The following is a 20,561-nucleotide window of genomic DNA, read 5'->3' on the forward strand; positions in this document are numbered from 1 at the left end:
TGGCATCCCTGATCTCCCTTGCATGCTGGGAACCAGGGCCAGTGTGCACATGGGTGGGATCCGGCTGTCTGTACAGAGTTTATAAGCCTGACTTGTCCGGAGCCACTTTACCCTCACAAATGTTGTGGAGCGAGTGCCAGGCAAAGTTCCAACTGCCTTCAGTGAGATCAGGATTTCACCCATTATGCATCCAGGTCTGAGGCTTGGAGGGACAGGAGAAAGATCTATAATTCCAGGGTATTTGCTCAGATAGTTGAATCCATTTACCGTAGTGCCCAAAACTCCAGGAGTCAGTTTCCCCTGCCCCTGAGCTCTGCTTTTGTTCCATCTCCTTTTGGGCCGTCATCAGTACATGAACGGCAGATTGACAAGTAGCAGCAGCTGCTCAGGCCTGGTCTACACTACGCATTTATACTGAGTTTAGCAGCGTTAAACTGAATTAACCCTGCACCCGTCCACACAATGAAGCCCTTTATATCGATATAAAGGGCTCTTAAAACTGACTTCTATACTCCTCCCCGACAAGGGGAGTAGCGCTGAAATCGGTATTGCCATGTCAGATTAGGGTTAGTCTGGCCGCAATTCGATGGTATTGGCCTCCAGGCAGTATCCCACAGTGCACCATTGTGACTGCTCTGGAAAGCAATCTGAACTCGGATGCACTGGCCAGGTAGACAGGAAAAGCCCCGCAAACTTTGGAATTTCATTTCCTGTTTGCCCAGCATGGAGCTCTGATCAGCACGCGTGGCGATGCAGTCCCAAATCCAAAAAGAGCCCCAGCATGGACTGTACGGGAGATACTGGATCTGATCGCTGTATGGGGAGGCAAATCTGTTCTATTAGAACTCAGTTACAGAAGAGAAATGCCAAAGCATTTGAAAAAATCTCCAGGCACGGCAGGGACTCAGCACAGTGCTGCGTGACAAGCGTAACGGAAAGCCAAAGAATCAAATGGACGCTCACGGAGGGAGGGAGGGAGGGGGGACTGAGGACTCCAGCTATCCCACAGTCTCCGAAAAGCATTTGCATTCTTGGCTGAGCTCCCAATGCCTGATGAGTCAAAAACATTGTCCCAGCTGGTTCAGGGTATATGTTATCAATGTACCCCCCCCATCATCCCCCCATGAAAGAAAAGGGGAAAAATACTTTCTCTTCTTTTTTCAATGTCACCCTATGTCTACTGCATGCTGCTGGCAGACGGGGTGCTGCAGCGCTGAACAGCAGCACCCCTTCCCCTTCTTTTCCTGATGGCAGACGGTACAAAAGGCTTGAAAACGGTCCTCATCATCCTGTGAGTGCTCCTGGCTGGCCTCAGTGAGGTCGGCCGGGGGCGCCTGGGCAAAAATGGGAATGGCTCCCGGTCATTCCCGGCAGACAGTGCAAAAGGATTGAAATCCATCCTCATCATAGCAGCTGGAGGCTGAGCTCCATCAGCCTGCCCCGCTTTCGTGTCTAATGAAAGATTCTGTACTGCCTGGACTATCATAGCAGCGGGAGGCTGCCTCCCCATCATTTTATCTCACTAAAAAGTCAGTTTCTTATTCCTGCATTCTTTATTACTTCATCACACAAATGTGGGGACACTGCCACGGTAGCCCAGGAAGGGTGGGGGAGGAGGGAAGCAACAGGGGGAGGGGTTGTTGCAGGGGCACCCCCTAGAATGGCATGCAGCTCATCATTTCTGCGGGCTCTCTGGGGCTCTGACACGGAGCGGCTGTGCTCTCTGGTTCTCTAGTACACTTGCCCCATATTCTAGGCAGGAGTGATTCTATTTTTAGACAAAACATAAAGAAGGCAATGACCTGGGGAGTCATTCCCATTTTTGTCCATGCGCCCCTGGCCAGCCTCAGCGAGGCCAGCCAGGAGCACCCATGATAGCAGCAGACGGTACAAAGGAACTGATAACTGTCATCACCAATTGCAGATGATGCTATAGCTGGTAACCATCTCTGCTACCTTGCAAAGGCAAATGAATGCTGCTGTGTAGCAGTGCAGTACCGCGTCTGTCAGCAGCATCCAGTACACATACGGTGACAGTGACAAAAGGCTAAACAGGCTCCATGGTCGCTATGGCGTCTGCCAGGGCAATCCAGGGAAAAAGGGCGCGAAATGATTGTCTGTCGTTGCTTTCACGGAGGAAGGATTGAGTGACGACATTTACCCAGTATCACCCGCGACACTGTTTTGGGATCTCAACCCAGAATTCCAACGGGCGGGGGAGACTGGGGGAACTATGGGATAGCTACCCGCAGTGCAACGCCCCGGAAATCGACGCCAGCCTCGGTACATGGACGCACACCGCCGAATTACTGTGCTTAGTGTGGCCGCGTGCACTCGACTTTATACAATCTGTTTTACAAAACCAGTTTCTGTAAAATCAGAATAATCCTGTAGTGTCTAATTAGCTCTCTCTGAGGGTATGTCTACATCGCCCTAAAGTCTATATCTAAGCTTCAGCCCTGGCTGCATCGTCACTCTGAGCATCACCTCTGAGTCAGTTTTGTGCGTCCATCAGCAGCTGCTCCTGTCCCCCACCCTCCGCTCTTCCAGCTCCCGGCATCAACTGCCGCTGCAGGGTCCTAGTGCCCCCCAACCACTAGTGCCAGGGCAGGCTGACCCAGCCCCTGCCCTTCCGCCTCGGATGGACCCTGCCCTTTTCCAGCAGGACCCTCCACCAGCACACGGCCCCCCCACCTGCAGTCACCGCTCCTGCCCCACGCTGGGCAAGGGACGGCCCCCTCCCCCACGCCCAGTGAGGCTACAGTGAGAGGCAGCAGTAGGGGAGGAGGCACATACATGATGGCAGCCCCCCCACACACCCACCACAGGGGATTCCTTGACCTGAGAGGGGCCCTAGGAGCACGTGCAGTGACAGTGATGCGAGGTGAGAGTCCTCCTCTTTCCCCAGCCAGGGGCAGCCTGCCTGCACCCCAAACTCATCCCCCTACCCCACCCCTCTGCCCCAGCTCTGACCCCCCTCCTGCACCATGAACCCCTCATCCCCAGCCCCACCCCAGAGCCCTCACATTTTTACATTATATAATCGGCTTACAAGGCAGGAGTGTGTGGGGGTAGGACCCGTTCTGGGCACCACCAAAAATTACAAACCTGCCACCCCTGGTGCCAACTTGACCTAGGCATTTTCAAAACATGGTCCTGGGGGGGTGGATCCTGCTGAAGTCCCCTACAAGGCCTGTATCCTCATCCTCCTACTCCCAATAGATTACTGCTTGAACGAAGCCTATAGGGGAAATCACAAACATTTCTTCTTTTTACTTCTTCTACTGTATTTGCTGATCAGAGAATTAACCCAATAGGTTTTTTTAATGTTTATTTGCATGCAAAAATATTAGCAATTTAGCACTCAGAGCCCGTTGACATCTGTTCTCTAACAAAGAAAAGTGCAATTGAACAAATAACGTCAATCAAGTTTCATAAAATTGCTGGATAAGGAACAAAATGGCTCCATGGTCACAGCCTAAGCTATGTCGGTAAGAGAGAGAACGCGAATAGCCAACCAGCCTTAATTACAGCGGTAATATCACTGCACCGGTGTCAGTGCAAAGCAGAACCTGTGCCAGACGGGCAAAGCCTGCTCTCAAGCCTTCAGGCCCAGAGCCTCACAGGTTGTAGGTGCCTAACTCCCATTGATTTCTCTGGGCATTAGGTGCCTAAATACCTTTGAGGACCTGTGCTTAACGCCCTCCCAGTGCAGGGCGCTGCACGTGTAATGGGACAAGAGAGCTTGAGCCTGCCTTACTGCAAGAGCTGCTCTGCAGCCGTCGAGTTCCTCCTACCCAGCTACAGCAGCAAGTTGTACACTTAGCTACGTTCTCTCCTTTCACCGGAGTGCTACACAAACACGATGTCTCTGCCAGGGCCGGCTCCAGGGGTTTTGCTGCCCCAAGCAGCACCCCTCCCCCCCCCCAAAAGCCGCGACCGTGATCTGCGGTAATTCAGCGGGAGGTCCTTCGCTCCGAGCGGGAGTGAGGGACTTGCCGCCAAATACTTGAAAGTGCCGCCCCCCTCCGGAGTTGCCGCCCCAAGCACCTGCTCGATAAGCTGGTGCCAGGAGCCGGCCCTGGTCTCTGCCCACACGCGTACGCAGTGTTGCTGTAGCCACGTGGGTCCAAGGATATCAGTGAGACAAGGCGGGCGAGGTCTTGTCTTTTATTGGACTAAATTCTGTTGGTGAGAGACAAGCGTTAGAACTACACAGAGCTCCACTTCAGCCCGTGTTCCGGGGGAACCGTCCCGCTCTCTCAGCAGTCGAAGTTGGTCCAGTAAGACAATTGACTGATCCCTTAGAATCTGTGCTAACTGCTCCTGCTAAACTATCGGTTTGATCCTGTATTTTGCTGTGGCACTCGCAGTACCTTGCCCCGGCCTGAGGAAGAGCTCGGTGCAGCTGGAAAGCTCGTCTCTCTCACCAGCAGAAGTTGGTCCATATACGACCTCGCCCACTGGTACGTGGCCAAGCAGACAGTCAGTGCAAAGAGCAGCACCTCCTGGCACACTCGTTTAGGATCAATGCTACACACACTTCAGTAAAGGTGTTTGTTCTTCCCTGGCAATGAGTGCTGAGCCCAGCTCTGAACAGTCTCTGCCTCATTAACGTGCTGTGGAATGAGGATGTTCTCAGACGTGACTATCTGCCCACAGCCTGCTCCTTTTATACCCTGTGAACAGAGGCCATGTGCAGGGGTGCTGGGACTAGGGGTGCTGGGGGCATGGCAGCACCCCCTGGCTTGAAGTGGTTTCCATCACAAATGGGGTTTACAGTTTTGTTCAATGACTTTCAGCCTCCCCCCCACTAGACAAATTGTTCTGATGTCACTGATGACGTATGGGGGGTGGCATATGGGGTCACATGCCCCCCAGATTAGCTGCTTGGTTGTACTGAGCATGCTCAGTAACATCTGCTGAAGCCACTGCCCTCACTCTCTCTCTCTTTCTCCCCGCCACCCCCCCCCCCCCCCACGCCACTGTCAGCAGTTCCAGGTCATTTCAGCGATGACGAGGGTTGATATTTGTGTAAATGTTGTCGTCATCTGTCTCTATTGGCCGTATCTTCTCTTCTGTGTAAACCTCTTCCTCCGCTTGTGCGTCTCTTTCGTGGAAGTTAAAGTTAGCATAAATCGCATCGTCAGCTGGTGGAGGAGAAGACTGCAAAGCAAGAGGAAAATAAGTGAAGACCACTCGTTCCTTTCTGCTTTGCAAGGTCTAAAGTACATGGTTAGTGATGCCCATATCATACTATTATAATGCTAGACCATCTTCCACTGAGACAAGCACTGTAAAAGACTGTGCTGACTTTTTAGGCAGCTGTATTCTGAGTATGAAAGACCTCTAAAGTTCATGGAACAAATGCTGCATTCTCCAGTATTTTGAGGTTTCTGAAGCTGCATAAGATTCCCTCTTGCCTTGAACCTCCCAGTCCCACTGCCTAGAACCAATGCTGCATTCTCTGTTATCACTGAAGATCCTGTGCAATCACTAATTTATGTCCTCTTTATCTTTGCTCTAAGGATAATTAATTCTTGATTCCCCTCTAACTTTTTAAATGTCATACCACCCCGATCCTATTCAGGAACTAGTGCTGCATTTTGTGTTACTCTGAAGTTCTTGGAGCTGCAGTCTGTGAAAGGAGAACCGATTTCTTTATTACCTTGTGTTCCTGGAGTTGATGCTCAACACCCAGTTCCCCTATGCTCGAGAGAAAAATGAAATGAGGCTCTTATGATAAGCTCTCCAACTCACCATCTCCAGCTGATTCATCTCTGCCTCTGACCTGCTTTGAAGTGGTTCTGGAAAAAAAATGAAGTTGTGGCTAAGCTGGTTATTCTCTGATGAGCTTTGGGTCACTTAAATGAAGGAGTTAGTTGTCAGTCTAGTTAGTTCATAGCAGAGCAGTATCTACATCCCACACGTTCCCACCTGAGCAATTGCCAATAATTGGCGGCTTTGTTGGCAATCCAGCCAAAGGTGGAATAGACGTGGAGAGTGAATCCACCTTTCACACCTTGAGGTGCTTCCTCAGGTCAGGGAGGAGACATGGAATAGTCCTACCATTGCCCAGGCAGTATCTGTGCTTAGGTATGAGACTTCAGTAACTAAGGCTGCCAGTTCACCATCACTGCTGTACGTTCACTGGCAAAAATTCCCTGAATTACTCTTTATTCGGCTAAAGGAAGGACACAAAGAAGAATCTATCGGCATCCTATGAGCTCTCCTCATACAGAAATTGCTTACACTTATTGTCCAAGTAAATCTTACCTTTGGAGCACTGTCTCCATCTCCACAAAAGGATACTGAGCACCAGCAAGAAGACAAGTGTCCCAGCCACAGCTCCAAGAACAATGTAAACGCTCAGCTTTTGGTCATGTGCTGTTGAAAGAAACATTAATTCGCTGCTGTCCTACTAGACAGGGGCTACCGAGGCAGGGCAAGTTGAGTTATTGCACCTCTATCACCACGAGTTCTAGGGAAAGACAACATAGTTTGGGTCATGCATTACCACCTCTGCAGGAGTCCTGCTGGATGGGGGCAGGAGAAGATGCTGTGAGCTAGGTCACTAGACCACCACCACCCGACAAATCCAACGGCAGAACAGCTGACGGAGAAACAGCAAACTGGGTCACTGCTCCACCACTACTGGAAGAATAACCGACACCAACCTGGTGGATTCATTTGTCAGAAGATGATATTTGCAATGGGCTAGTCAGTTAGGATCAAGTAAGGACTAGCTTACACCCTCACCCAGAATCAAACTGGAACCTGTGCTGAGGTTCAACAAGATTTCCCTCATTTAAAAAAAAGACAGTGTTCTACAGTTATGGTCCAAAACACTGCAGCTTACAATAGTGGTGCTGCCGTGAGTGGGTTGTTAGGGCTGTCATCTAGACACGACTTGTTTTTGTCCAAGACTGAAAGCAGAATCAGCAATATACCGAGAGGCATTTCCGTCCCGCTCAAAACTGGGAAATACTGGGAATCTTCTTACGAGAGAGCCTGTCATGGTGAAACTGACTGTTCAATAGGGCACATCTATACTTAAAACACTGCATCAATAGGGATGAGAAGAGCTTCTGAACCTGGAGGTGCTTCTCTGAACCCTTTGTGATTCACCCATCACCAAGCCGCTCAGAGAATTCTGGTGGGCAGCAATGCTGTGCTGCTGAGCGAGGGACATCAGGGAAAGGGGAGGGTGGCAAGTACTTGGATGACCAAAAAAAAAAAAAGACGTGCCAGATCTGGAAAGCCACTGGGAATCACTGACTTCTCACTGCAAATCTCTCCATAACATTCCCTTCTCCTTCTGTTTGCCAGCAACTCCTGTGCCATCAATATCACCCCATGCAAAGTATTAGCATCTGCTCTTCCTTTCCTAGTCCTTATTCTTCCCTAGGAAATACAGTGAAGATCTGAGAGGACAATGCTGCTATTTACCATGGATGGTCACTCTGGTTCCATTGCCACCGCCATTTTTACCAAAGTCGCATCTGTAAATGGCTGGTGACTGGGGAGGTATTAAAATAAACGTCTCCCCCTCCAGTATTTTGTGTTCTTTTCCCAGCCTGGCCATTTAACATCCCCTGCTTCTCAGAGGTTAAAGTGATGCTTTCACTTAGTTCCATTCAGAGCTTTATGATGCCTGGCAAGACCAGCAAACCATCTCCCCAGACTCCCGAATCTTCACTCTGGAGAAGTTTCCTCCTGCAATATGGATCCTTATGTGAACCGGATCTGACATAAGAAGCAGCCCCAGGTTTCACCCATCCACAAATCAGATGGTAATTCATGTCTAACTACCCTGCTATCTCTCACAAATACCGTCCTGCAGGGCTCTAACTTGCAAGGAGTTTAGCGCTTCTAGGCAGGCATGGAGCACCCTCAGCTCCCACTGAAGGTGGAACTGAAGACACTCAACATCTTCCAGGAGATATGTGCTCTTGTTCTCACTCGCTCACCCCCATTTACCCAAGAAGATCACGTAGGAAATTCTGGCACTTACACTCGATGGTCACTTGGGTTCCTGTTCCATTCCCAGAGAGGTTCCTTGCTGTGATCCCCACCTCATACACGCAGGTTCCTGTATTAGATAAATCCACATTTTTCAAAGTCAGAGAGGCAAACCCATTGTCCAAATGCAGGATTATGATCACCTCACTCTCATTCACCAGCTGTTTCTTTAGTCCCTTGGTCCCATAGTTATACCATCGCACATACATGGGGCTGTGGTTATTGACTGTCTTGAATGTACAGTTAATGGTAAGTTGTGAGCCTTTTAAATCACTGACACTGGTTGGGGTTTGATTCACCATCAGGTCAGTAATTTCTGCAGAAAGAGAAACACAGATGATGGCATCTTCATTGAAAAACAGTTCCATGTGCCAGCAGACAAGGGCAGATGTACAAAATGAATCTCTCCAGTCCTGCTGTTTAGTTTCCCCTGCTTGTTAAGAGTTTAAACTGATGTTCTTTCGTTTGGCCCCATATCGAGCTGTATTGTGAATGTCAAGACTTTTCTGCTGTGTTTAGTGAGCAGGTAACCCCAGAAGCTTCAGTCTAGACAAACCTCCTCCAGCAGTGTGACTTCTTACCTGAACCTTGTGTACGCCTGACACGCCTGCCAAATTCCTCACATTCAAAACCTTCTTGAGACCTATTTCCCTCCACCAGCTTAACGCAGGGCAAGAGAGAGGGTGGCCAATTCTCCGTTACAGAAAAATGGAATTCATTGAAGGACATGAAATGGGCAGTTCTGAGAAGTGATGCACTTTTGCTGGCAATGGCAGGGGAGTGAGGATCGGGTGCAACCGTTACTCTGGGCAGGGCTGTGCTTACAGCGTAGCGAGAGAGTGTCAGCAAGTCTTTAGCACTGGTTTTACTGGTGGAAACTTCAGCAGCTCCAGGGCCAGGAGGCAGCTGAGCAGGGGTTTTGAGGATCTCCATGGCACCCAGATGTTGGATTGAAGGGCCTAAATCCCTGTGTGGATTTAGTCCTCTAATCTCTCTGTGTCTCCCTTCCCAATCTACTGTTAGCACGTCTGCCTGTTCTCCTCACTTTTGTCTGTCTTGTCTGTTTAGAGTGTAAATTCTTTGGCTCAGGGGCTCTTTCACTATGTCCATGTACAGTAGAGCTGACTGCAAATGTTCTGGCAAAACTTAGCTTAGACTGAAAATGCCAACGCGCTGAAGAGAACTGATTCACCAAATCTACTACAGATTTGAATCCACATTTGTGGATTTCCACCCCAACTTCGACAATCACCACCCAGCTATTAAACTCTCTGTGGAACACTCCCACACTAGCATCAACTTCCTGGACACCACCATCAGCTTCAGCAATGGAACCCTACAGACAACCCTAGACAAGAAACCCACAGATCACCACACCTCATGTCATAAACCCAGTAACCACCCCAAACAACCAAAAAAAAATCTGTAATCTACAGCCCAGCACTCATATAGCACAGAATATGCTCCTAGGAGAAAGTCTGGGATACACACCTTAATGCACTCAAAACCGCCTGCACCAAACAAGGACATCCTACTAGAGAAATATATTACATCATGGAATGGGTTGTCCAAATACCCTGAGAGAACATGCTTGAATACAGAAATAAAACCTCCTTTGACCACACATAAATTGCTACCTACCACACTACGCTGGAACCCCTACAGGGTATCACAAACAACTATGACCCATATGCGATGGGGACCACATCCTGAAACAAGTCTTTCCTGAACCCCCACTTCTGACCTTCAAACAACCCCCCAGCCTCTCCCAAGGCATCATGAGATGCAAGCTCCCCACAGACCAGGACACACCAATTCAAAGCAGCCCCAGATCCTGCCAGAACAACAGATGCAAAATCTGCAGACATAGATCCACTGCTACAATGATCAACACCCCCGACAACTCACCTTTCAAGATCCACGGATCCTACACAAGCCTATCACAACCTGTGGGGTACCTCATCCAGTGCACTAAATGCCCCAATAACGATGTGGCTGAAACTAGACAATCACTATGCTCTTGAATGAACTCACACAGGAAAATGATACAAGACATAACCACCCTGTCTCCTGTGGGGAACACGTCTCACAGGTCAGATACAGAGTGGTCCTCATCACTCAATCAGTTTCACACATACAGAATAGGAAGAGACTGTCTAGGAAGGAGCACGGCAGAAAGGGATCTAGGGGTTATCGTGGACCACAAGCTAAATATGAGTCAACAATGTGATGCTGTTGCAAAAAAAAGCAAATGTGATTCTGGGATGCATTAACAGGTGTGTTGTGAGCAAGACATGAGAAGTCATTCTTCCGCTCTACTCTGCACTAGTTAGGCCTCAGCTGGAGTATTGTGTCCAGTTCTGGGCACCGCATTTCAAGAAAGATGTGGAGAAATTGGAGAGGGTCCAGAGAAGAGCAACAAGAATGATTAAAGGTCTAGAGAACATGACCTACGAAGGAAGGCTGAAAGAACTGGGTTTGTTTAGTTTGGAAAAAAGAAGACTGAGAGGGGACATGATAGCAGTTTTCAGGTATCTAAAAGGGCATCATCAGGAGGAGGGAGAAAACTTGTTCACTGTAGCCTCTAAGGATAGAACAGGAACCAATGGGCTGAAACTGCAGCAAGGGAGGTTTAGGTTGGACATTAGGAAAAAGTTCCTAACTGTCAGGGTGGTTAAACACTGGAATAAATTGCCTAGGGAGGTTGTGGTATCTCCATCTCTGGAGATATTTAAGAGTAGGTTAGATAAATGTCTATCAGGGCTGGTCTAGACAGTATTCTGTCCTGCCATGAGGGCAGGGGACTGGACTTGACCTCTCGAGGTCCCTTCCAGTCCTAGAGTCTATGAATCATCCTCAAAGGAAGCCTGCACAACACTTTCTAAAGACGAGCCTGGGAGCTTAAATTCATAACTCTGCTAGACACTAAAAATCATGGACTGAACAGAGACACTGCATTTATGGCTTATTACAACAATCTGTAACCCCCTAACCCCCTCTTTTTGTCCTGTGACTGCAGAAGTGTTAACGGCCACCCTGCCTTGAATGGTCCCTTGAAATAGGTGTTGACTACTTATGCTAAATAAGCCATTCTACCTTGTAGTTACCGGTGACACTCAGAGTAAGGGCACATCTATACTTAAAACACTGCATCAGCCCAGCTGCACCACTGATGTAGTGATCATAACTAACTATGATGTAGATTTTTCACACCCCTGAGCAACGTAGTTATGGCGACATAGGTCTGTAGTGTAGACCAGACCTAAGTTTCCAAGAGCTGAAGAAGAGCCCTGTGTAAGCTTGAAAGCTTGTCTCTCTCTCTCTCTCTCTCTCACCGACAGAAGTTGATACAATAGATTGAAGATATTCCCTCACCCACCTGCTCTCTCAAGTTGCGTATAAGGGCTCACAAGTTTAGCCAATCAGAAACCTCCCCTCTCCCCCCATCTCAAAACAGTTTTTGAATATCTGTGGCTTGACCCTGCATTCCTTGTGCAGCCAAACCCCCCACAGCAATCAGTGCAATGCAGGATCAGGACCATTGTATGCACCACACAATGTCCCCCAGTTTTGCCCACAGCTCTGCCCTTTACACTTTGTGCTGCTCCACCTCCCCCAGCACCACCTGCCCCAGCTCCCTGGAACCAGGCCAGTGTCCTGAGCTCCCCCGGAGGGTTTTGTAGAACAGAGAAGGAAATGCTGGTATTTACCATTGATGGTCACTTGGGTTCCAGTCCCAGGATATATCACATCTTTTTCCCCAACCCCACATACGTAGGTTCCAGAATCAGTGACGTCGGGTTTCTTCACAGTGAGGGAAAAAGATCTCTTTCCTGTATCTGCTAATAATATGATTCGATCTGTTCCATTCACCTTGGCTGTTGCATTGTTTCTGGTTTTATTCCATGCAGCATACCACTTGATTGAATTATTGCTTGTGTTGAATGTACACTCGATGGTGAACTCTGACCCTTCCATTGCACAGATAGAGGGGGGTGTCTGATTCACCACAATGACAGCAGCAGTATTTTCTGCGGCTCCTGAAACACAAAGTTCAGTGTCACAATTTGAAATTATTGCAACAGGAGGAAGAATTAAATCAAACAAAATTGTTTGCAAATGATCCACTGCAGAATGTTTCCATTTCTCTACAAGGAAGCCAAGTGCACGAGCAGGAACTCCCTGCTGCAGGTCACGGTATGAAGTTCAGAGCGGTGAGTGGGGAGGGCTCAGACTGGGCAGTTTGCACAGGCCCTGCTGGCACTGTTAGCCGGCCTGCCCCACTGGCTCCAGCCTGCCGTACGGGCTCCATGGGGCCTCTCCCTAAGTGCCAGCCAGAGAGCACTGGGTGGCTCCTAGGGATCTAGAGAGGAGCCCAGATGCAGGGAATTGGGCCTGCAGGCCCCAAGGTGGAGTGTCTGCTCCAGGGAGGCAAATCTCAACAGCAATGGGCCAACCAAAGACTTGGGGGGAGGGTTCAAAGAAGGGAGATCGAGATGGGAGACAGGAGACAAAAGGAAGATGGAGGGGGAGAAGACTGAGGGAACGAGAGATCTGGGAGTGGAAAAGAGAGGATGGGCGAGAAAGAAAGTGACTGTGTGCAGAGCAGGGGAGAGGGATAGAAAGATGTAGGGCCCTAAGGAAGGGGAAGTAAAATAGACAAGAAAATGTGAGGAAAGTACGAGATGGAAGGAAAAGACAATGATCCTCGTTGTTGTTATTTATACTTTTTCCCATTGCACCTAGAGGCCTCAGCCACTGGTCCAGCCCCGTGTGTCAGGCCCGGTACGTACTGTCAGAGCCAGTCCCTGCCCTGAGGAGCTCACTGGCTCAGAGTGGGAGAAGAACAAGAGATACTGTAGAGGGGGAGTTTCCTTATTCCCTAGGCACAGGGGCCCCACCAGTCTCTTCCCAGTAGGGGGCCTGAGATGGGCCAGACAGAAAATTGGGGGGCTGAGCCCCCCATTGCCACAAGGCTCCACCCCTCTTTTTATCCCCTCTCCATGGCCAAGTCAGAGGCCGGGACCGGGCAGTGAAGGTGTTGGCTGCTGACAGCCAGTAAGAGCTGCTCTGGCAGGAGAACCTGGCTCCAGGGCCGGCAGATCCCTCGGGGAGCAGCAACCACAGGGGTGGGGCCCAGGAGCCTGGGCTGGAGTGGGTCAGTCTGGGCTGCTGTGGGGAGCCCTGGATCTACCACCTGCCCTGGGTGCTGCGCCCTGGCATGTGGGGATAGGGATCAGGGGCTGTTCTCGGGCACCCCAGTCCTCTGCCCAGGTGTATTTCTCTGCTGCTGCTGGAGCTGGGGCCCTCCCAGCAGCCTCTGCTCTCTCCACTCTGCCTTCAGAGCTGGGCAGCTGCAGAGTGGCAGCTGCTATAACAGGGCTAAGGCAAATTTTGGGGTGGTTATAGCCCTGGCAAGCGCTGCCCCCACCTGTGCACTAGACCACACTGTCTGCCCCTGCAATTATTATTATTTATAATTAAGCCGTGCTGCTAACGAGCACAACACTCTACAGAACAAAGAGCAGGACGATGTATTTCTGCCTTACAGAGCTGATGAAATACCTTCTATTCCATCAGTAACTAGGCAGGATGTAAACTAGCAATGTTACAGGTAAACTTTTTTTTATTCCGCGGGACTGGATAACTTGCACCCAAGAACATTAAAAGAATTGTCTGAGGAGCCTGCAGAACCATTTTGTTTTTAATAACTCTTAGCACAATGGGGATGTTCCAGAGGACAGGAACAAAAGCTAATGTTGTGCCAGTATTTTAAAAGGGTAAATGGGGTGACCTGGAAAACTATCAGCTGGTTAGTCTGACTTTAATCCCAGACAAACAAACTTGATATAGTTTTTTGATGACAAATTTGGTTGATAAAGGTAACTGTTGACATAACACTTAGGGCTTGTACACACTACCACTTACCGACCTAAGCACCGGTGTGGACAGCGCTATGTCGGCGGAAGAGCTTCTCCCACAGACACAGCTGCTGCCTCTCATGGAGGTGTATTTACAGTGCCAATGGGAGAGTGCTCTCCCCAGGGCCAGCTCCAGGCCCCAGCACGCCAAGTGCATGCTTGGGGCGGCATGCCACGGGGGGCTCTCTGCCGGTCACCGGGAGGGCGGCAGGCGGCTCCACTGGACCTCCCGCAGGCGTGCCTGCGGAGGGTCCGCTGGTCCCGCGGTTCCAGTGGACCTCCTGCAGGCATGCCTGCGGATGCTCCACCGGAGCCGCGGGACCAGCGGACCCTCCGCAGGCACGTCTGCGGGAGGTCCACCAGAGCCGTGGGACCGGTGACCGGCAGAGCGCCCCCCGCGGCGTGCCACCGTGCTTGGGGCAGCGAAATTGCTAGAGCCGCCCCTGGCTCTCCCAGTGGTATAGAGCATCTTCACCATACACGCTACATTAGTGCAGCAACATCTGGTGTTGACTAACCTTTAGACTTCGTGTGGCACCTTAGAGACTATCAAGAATTCTTAAAACTACACTACCCACCTGCTGAAGTAAAAAAACAGATTGACAGAGCCAGAAGAGTACCCAGAAGTCACCTATTACAAGACAGGCCCAACAAAGAAAATAACAGAACGCCATTAGCCATCCTCTTCAGCCCCAAACTAAAACCTCTCCAGCGCATTATCAAAGATCTACAACCTATCCTGAAGGACTATCCCTCACTCTCACAGATTTTGGGGGACAGACCTGTCCTTGCTTACAGACAGCCCCCCAACCTGAAGCAAATACTCACCAGCAACCACCCACCACACAACAAAAACACTAACCCAGGAACCTATCCTTGCAACAAAGCCCGTTGCCAACTCTGTCCACATATCTATTCAAGTGACACAATCATAGGACCAAATCACATCATTCACCTGCACATCTACCAACGATGGCACATATGCCATCATGTACCAGCAATGCCCTGCATAGAATCATAGAATCTCAGGGTTGGAAGGGACCTCAGGAGGTCATCTAGTCCAACCCCCTGCTCAAAGCAGGACCAACCCCAACGAAATCATCCCATCCAGGGCTTTGTCAAGCCTGACCTTAAAGACCTCTAAGGAAGGAGATTCCACCACCTCCCTAGGTAACACATTCCAGTTCCTCACCACCCTACTAGTGAAAAAGTTTTTCCTAATGTCCAACCTAAACCTCCCCCTCTGCAACTTGAGACCATTACTCCTTGTTCTTTCATCTTCTACCACTGAGAACAGTCTAGATCCATCCTCCTTGGAACCCCCTTTCAGGTAGTTGAAAGCAGCTATCAAATCCCCCCTCATTCTTCTCTTCTGCAGGCTAAACAATCCCAGTTCCCTCAGCCGCTCCTCATAAGTCATGTGCTCCAGCCCCCTAATCATTTTTGTTGCCCTCCACTGGACTCTCTCCAATTTATCCACATCCTTCTTGTAGTGTGGGGCCCAAAACTGGACACAGTACTCCAAATGAGGCCTCACCAGTGCTGAGTAGAGGGGAATGATCACATCCCTCAATCTGCTGGAAATGCCCCTACTTATACAACCCAAAATGCCATTAGCCTTCTTGGCAACAAGGGCACACTGCTGACTCATATTCAGCTTTTCATCCACCGTAACCCCTAGGTCCTTTTCTGCAGAACTGCTGCCCAGCCATTCGGTCCCTAGTCTGTAGCAGTGCATGGGATTCTTCTGTCCTAAGTGCAGGACTCTGCACTTGTCCTTGTTGAACCTCATCAGGTTTCTTTTGGCCCAATTCTCTAATTTGTCTAGGTCCCTCTGTATCCTATCCCTACCCTCCAGCGTATCAACCACTCCTCCCAGTTTAGTGTCATCTGCAAACTTGCTGAGGGTGCAGTCCACACCATCCTCCAGATCGTTAATGAAGATATTGAACAAAACCGGCCCCAGCACCGACCCTTGAGGCACTCCACTTGATACCGGCTGCCAACTAGACATGGAACCATTTATCACTACCTGTTGAGCCCGACCATCTAGCCATGTACATTGGCCAAACTGGACAGTCTCTGTGCAAAAGAATAAAAGGACACAAATCTGACATCAGGAATAAAAACATTCATAAACCAGTCGGAGAATACTTCAACCTCTCTGGCCATTCAGTAACAGATTTAAAGTTGGCAATTTTGCAACAGAAAAGCTTCAAAAACAGACTCCAATGAAAAACTGCTGAACTTGAATTAATATGCAAATTAGAAACTATCAACTTAGGCTTGAATAGAGACTAGGAATGGCTGAGCCATTACACACATTGAATCTATTTCCCCATGTTAAGTATCCTCACACCTCTTGTCAAACGGTCTGTAATGGGCCATCTTGATTATCACTACAAAAGTTTTTTCTCTTATTTAGTCTCTTAGAGTTGGTAGGACAACTTCTACCTTTTCATGCTTTCTGTATGTGTATATATGTCTCCTCACTATATGTTCCATTCTATGCATCTGATGAAGTGGGCTGTAGCCCATGAAAGCTTATGCTCAAATAAATTGGTTAGTCTCTGAGGTGCCACAAGTACTCCAGTTCTCTTTGCAGATACAGACTAACACGGCTGCTACTCTGAAACCTTAGACTTCTGTAAGGCCTTTGATATTCTGATTTCATATGGTGCTGTTCTAGTCCAGTTGCCTGCTCTCGTGGCAGGGCTAAGTATTATCTAGACCATCCCTGACAGGTGTTTGTCTAACCTGCTCTTAAAAATCTCCAGTGATGGTGATTCTACACCCTCCCTAGGCAATTTATTCCAGTGCTTAACCACCCTGACAGTTAGGAAGTTTTTCTTAATTTCCAACCTAAACTGCCCTTGCTGCAATTTAAGCCGATTGCTTCTTGTCCTATCCTCAGAGGTTAAGGAGAACAATTTTTCTCCCTCCTCCTTGTAACAACCTTTTATGTACTCGAAAACTGTTATCAGGTGTTCCCCCTGCCTCAGTCTTCTCTTCTCCAGACTAAACAAACCCAATTTTTTTCAAACTTCCCTCATAGGTCCAGTTTTCTCGACCGGTAATAATTTTTGTTGCTCTTCTCTGGACTTTATCTAATTTGTCCATATCTTTCCTGAAATGCAACGCCCAGAACTGGACACAATGCTCCAGCTGAGGCCTAATCAGCACGGAGTAGAGCGGAAGAATTACTTCTCGTGTCTTGCTTACAACACTCCGGCTAATACATCCCAGAATTATGTTTTCTTTTTTTTTTTTTGCAACAGTGTTGCACTGTTGACTCTCATTTAGTTTGTAATCCACTATGACCCCCAGATCCCTTTCCGCAGTGCTCCTTCCTAGGCAGTCATGTCCTGTTTTGTATGTGTGCAACTGATTGTTCCTTCCTAAGTGTCCTTATTGAATTTCATCCTATTTCTCCAGTTTGTCCACATCATTTTGAATTTTGATCCTATCCTCCAAAGCACTTGCAACCCCTTGCAGCTTGGTATCATCTGTAAACTTTATAAGTCTACTCTTGATGCCATTAGTTAAATCATTGATGAAGATATTGAACTGAACTGCACCCAGAACTGATCCCTGTGGGACCCCACTCGATGTGCCCTTGCACCTTGACTATGAACCACTGTTAACTACAGGGTTTTTTTCTCTCCTGCTGGTAATAGCTCACTTTAACTGATCACTCTTGTTAGAGTGTGTATGGTAACACCCACTGTTTCATGTTCTGTGTCTATATATATCTTCCTACTGTATTTTCCACTGCATGCATCCAATGAAGTGGGCTGTAGACCATGAAAGCTTATGCTCAAATAAATTTGTTAGTCTCTAAGGTGCCACAAATGCTCCTGTTCTTTTGGCAGATACAGACTAACACGGCTGCTACGCTGAAACCTGATAATAATTGCTCTCTGGGAGTGGATTTCCAATCAGTTATGTACCCGCCTTCTAGTAGCTTCATCTAGGTTGTATTTCCCTGGTTTGTTTATAAGAAGGTCATACGAGACAATATCAAAAGCCTTACTAAAGTCCAGATATACCAGCTCTACTGCTTCTCCCCTACTCACAAAGCTTGCTAACCTGTCAAAGAAAGCTATTGGGTTGGTTTGACAGGATTTGCTCTTGACAAATCTATGCTGACTGTTGTTTATCACCATATTATATTCTAGATATTTGCAAATAGAAACTGATTTTTAACCCTTAAACTCTTCAATATATAAAAAAATTGTTTGACAAGCGTGTGGTTCTAATCCAAAAACGCAGTTAACCTGTGGTAATGGGTATCCAGGCAGGACTACGCCACTGTGACCGGGGTCCCAGTGGGGAGCCAGCTGTGGTCACTCAATTAGGGTGAACTGCAAAGAATGGGGCAGCCTCAGCCGCAGCCGCGGTTTCAGCCCCCAACTCCTGCCCCCAACTCCCAGCCCTGCTCCTGGTTGCCAACCCAGCCACAGCCATGACTCTGCTCCCAGACACGGCCCCAGCCACAGCTCCGACCCCGGCCTAAGCTCCCAGCCCCGACTGCAGCTCGGCTCTCCGCTCCCTGCTGCGGCTCCCAACCACGGTTCCCGGAGAGGGCCCAGACACGTTCCATTACGGGGGAGGGGAGTGCAATGGGAAAAGTTTGGAGACCCGCCTTAGGGCGCTGGCAGGGGAAGTGGGATGGGAACCCAGGAGTTAGCTGCCAAAGGGGGCTGGGGCAAGGTGGAATCGTTCCCAATGGGGCTACTCAGCACGAGCAGGGGGGGCAGAATCTAGGGCAATCGTAAAACAGCTTCTTTACCAGCTTTGCTGACACAGCGGCCAACATCTCCACTGATTTGTTCCCACAGCCGGCAGTGGAGTTCTGCCAGCCGTGAATTCAGATCAGTCCATTGTTTTCTAAACTAGGCCCTGGTCTGTGCTACAAAAGCTTCGCTACTCTAACTACACCGGCAAACCCTCCTCGAGGAGACACAGCTCAGAGCAGGGGAACGGTGCTCTTGCTAGGATGCGTCCACCAGCTCCTTCAGCACAATAAGCTACCCTGGTCACAGCACTTTCCGGCTGGTAGAGCATCTACACTGGGGCTTTGGTTGATGCAGAACATCATAAAAATCACACCTCTCAGTGACAGCGCTGTGCCGGCAGGAGTTTCTAGTGTACACCTGGCATAAGAAGAAAATGCTGTAAATTGATTTTCAATGATGATGCTCAGATCAAAACCAATAACACAATCGTTACCTCTCTACGCCCTTTAATTCCACAGAAAGATTTGTTACAGTTCATCCCTCCTTCCGCCGAAACACTCGCTTCTCTGAAAGAGTCAAACCCCACAAACTCACCCATCCACGGAGACAGGAGAAGCAGCCAAAGCAGAGAGAGCCTTTCCAGCTGGGCTCTCATGTTCCTTAGAGAACCTTTCCCTGGGCAGCGCTGCCAGGAGCCTAACTGAGGAGGTGTCAGATCTGCTGCTAAAACAGCTGGTGCTCTTAGTTCTTGCAGCTCATTGGCTGAGGTAACCCCAGAGTCATTGCTGCACTCTCTCTCCCCGTCCCCCTTCTGTGCTGCCCCTTACGAACTCTCCTCTGCTCAACGGTATTTTTATCTGCTGATTCTTTGTTCCACGTATGAGTTTGCTGCCGGTATCCCCTGCCCAGTTCCCTATTCTGTAACACTGAATGTTCTCAGATCACATAGATCGTATCTGTAAAACTCTACACTAACCCGGCCTTCTCAAAGTTTGAAAGTATCAGACCAGCAATGGCCATGGCCCTGAATGTCCCTCGGCAAGGTCTGAGTCGTTTCTATTCCAGTTGTATCCTCTCGGACGGGGCATGGATCGGGGTCCAGAATAACAAATATACCATGTAAAATACAGGGGTCATTCCCAAAGAGTGGTGCAGTGGGGTTGTAGTACAAAGAGTGAGCAAAATGGAGGGGCTGTTTTAACTTTGCTTTGGAAAATCTCATCAGGTTCTATTCCCCTCTGCAAAACTAAACCCAAACCCAGCCATGGGTCACACCTGAGTCCTGTTTTATCTGAGCCCCCACAGATCAGGAAGGGTTTGGCTGGGCAGTTCTGCTGTTGGCCCATCAGTCCCTCATACTGACATGCTGCCTGCATATGGAAGGCCTTGGTAGCTGCAGTATTAAATCTGTGATTAAGAATGAAAATCCCTGATGCCTGATACATGCTGCCACATCCAGGAGATGGCAGACCCAGGTGCACAGATGTGATGTCCCTTCATACAAAATGATGCAACTTAACTCTGCACAGGAAATGACCCACACCTGGCAATCTAAGTTTAAAAAGAAGAGTGTGTTTTACTTAACCAGAAGAGCAGTGCAGCGTCCATTGATAATAAGCAATGCCCCAATGGAGGGTAAGCAAAGCAAGGAGCCACACCTGTGAAGGGAGGAAGAGAGCAGCTGTACCTGGTGTGATAAGGAATGTCCCTGGTGATTGTGTTTGGGAAGAAGGCAACACCGTTGGCCATACACGTCTAGGTGTGAGCAATGCAACAGGTCTCAGCTGGCACGAGGAGGCAAGGATGTATGTCACACCTGCCAAGAGGAAGGCAATGCAGCTGGGCAAAAGGAAATCTCATGGTCCTTCAGACAGACTAA

General features: G+C 49.0%; 1 protein-coding gene across 1 annotated transcript in view; it reads right to left on the reverse strand.

Moving 5' to 3' along the window:
- Positions 1–5,002: 5,002 nt before the first annotated feature.
- The window catches only part of LOC120384367, a 166,337-nt gene continuing 150,778 nt past the window's right edge, over positions 5,003–20,561 (reverse strand). The window contains exons 6-8 of the mRNA XM_039503036.1: positions 6,277–6,387; positions 5,761–5,807; positions 5,003–5,166 (exon numbers count right to left, since the gene is read on the reverse strand). Coding sequence (XP_039358970.1) covers positions 5,008–5,166; positions 5,761–5,807; positions 6,277–6,387 — 317 coding nt within the window. The 3' untranslated portion in view covers positions 5,003–5,007. The remainder of the gene's footprint in view (positions 5,167–5,760; positions 5,808–6,276; positions 6,388–20,561) is intronic.

The sequence above is a fragment of the Mauremys reevesii genome, linkage group 16 (genome assembly GCF_016161935.1).
Source record: "Mauremys reevesii isolate NIE-2019 linkage group 16, ASM1616193v1, whole genome shotgun sequence".
NCBI lineage: Eukaryota > Metazoa > Chordata > Testudines > Geoemydidae > Mauremys > Mauremys reevesii.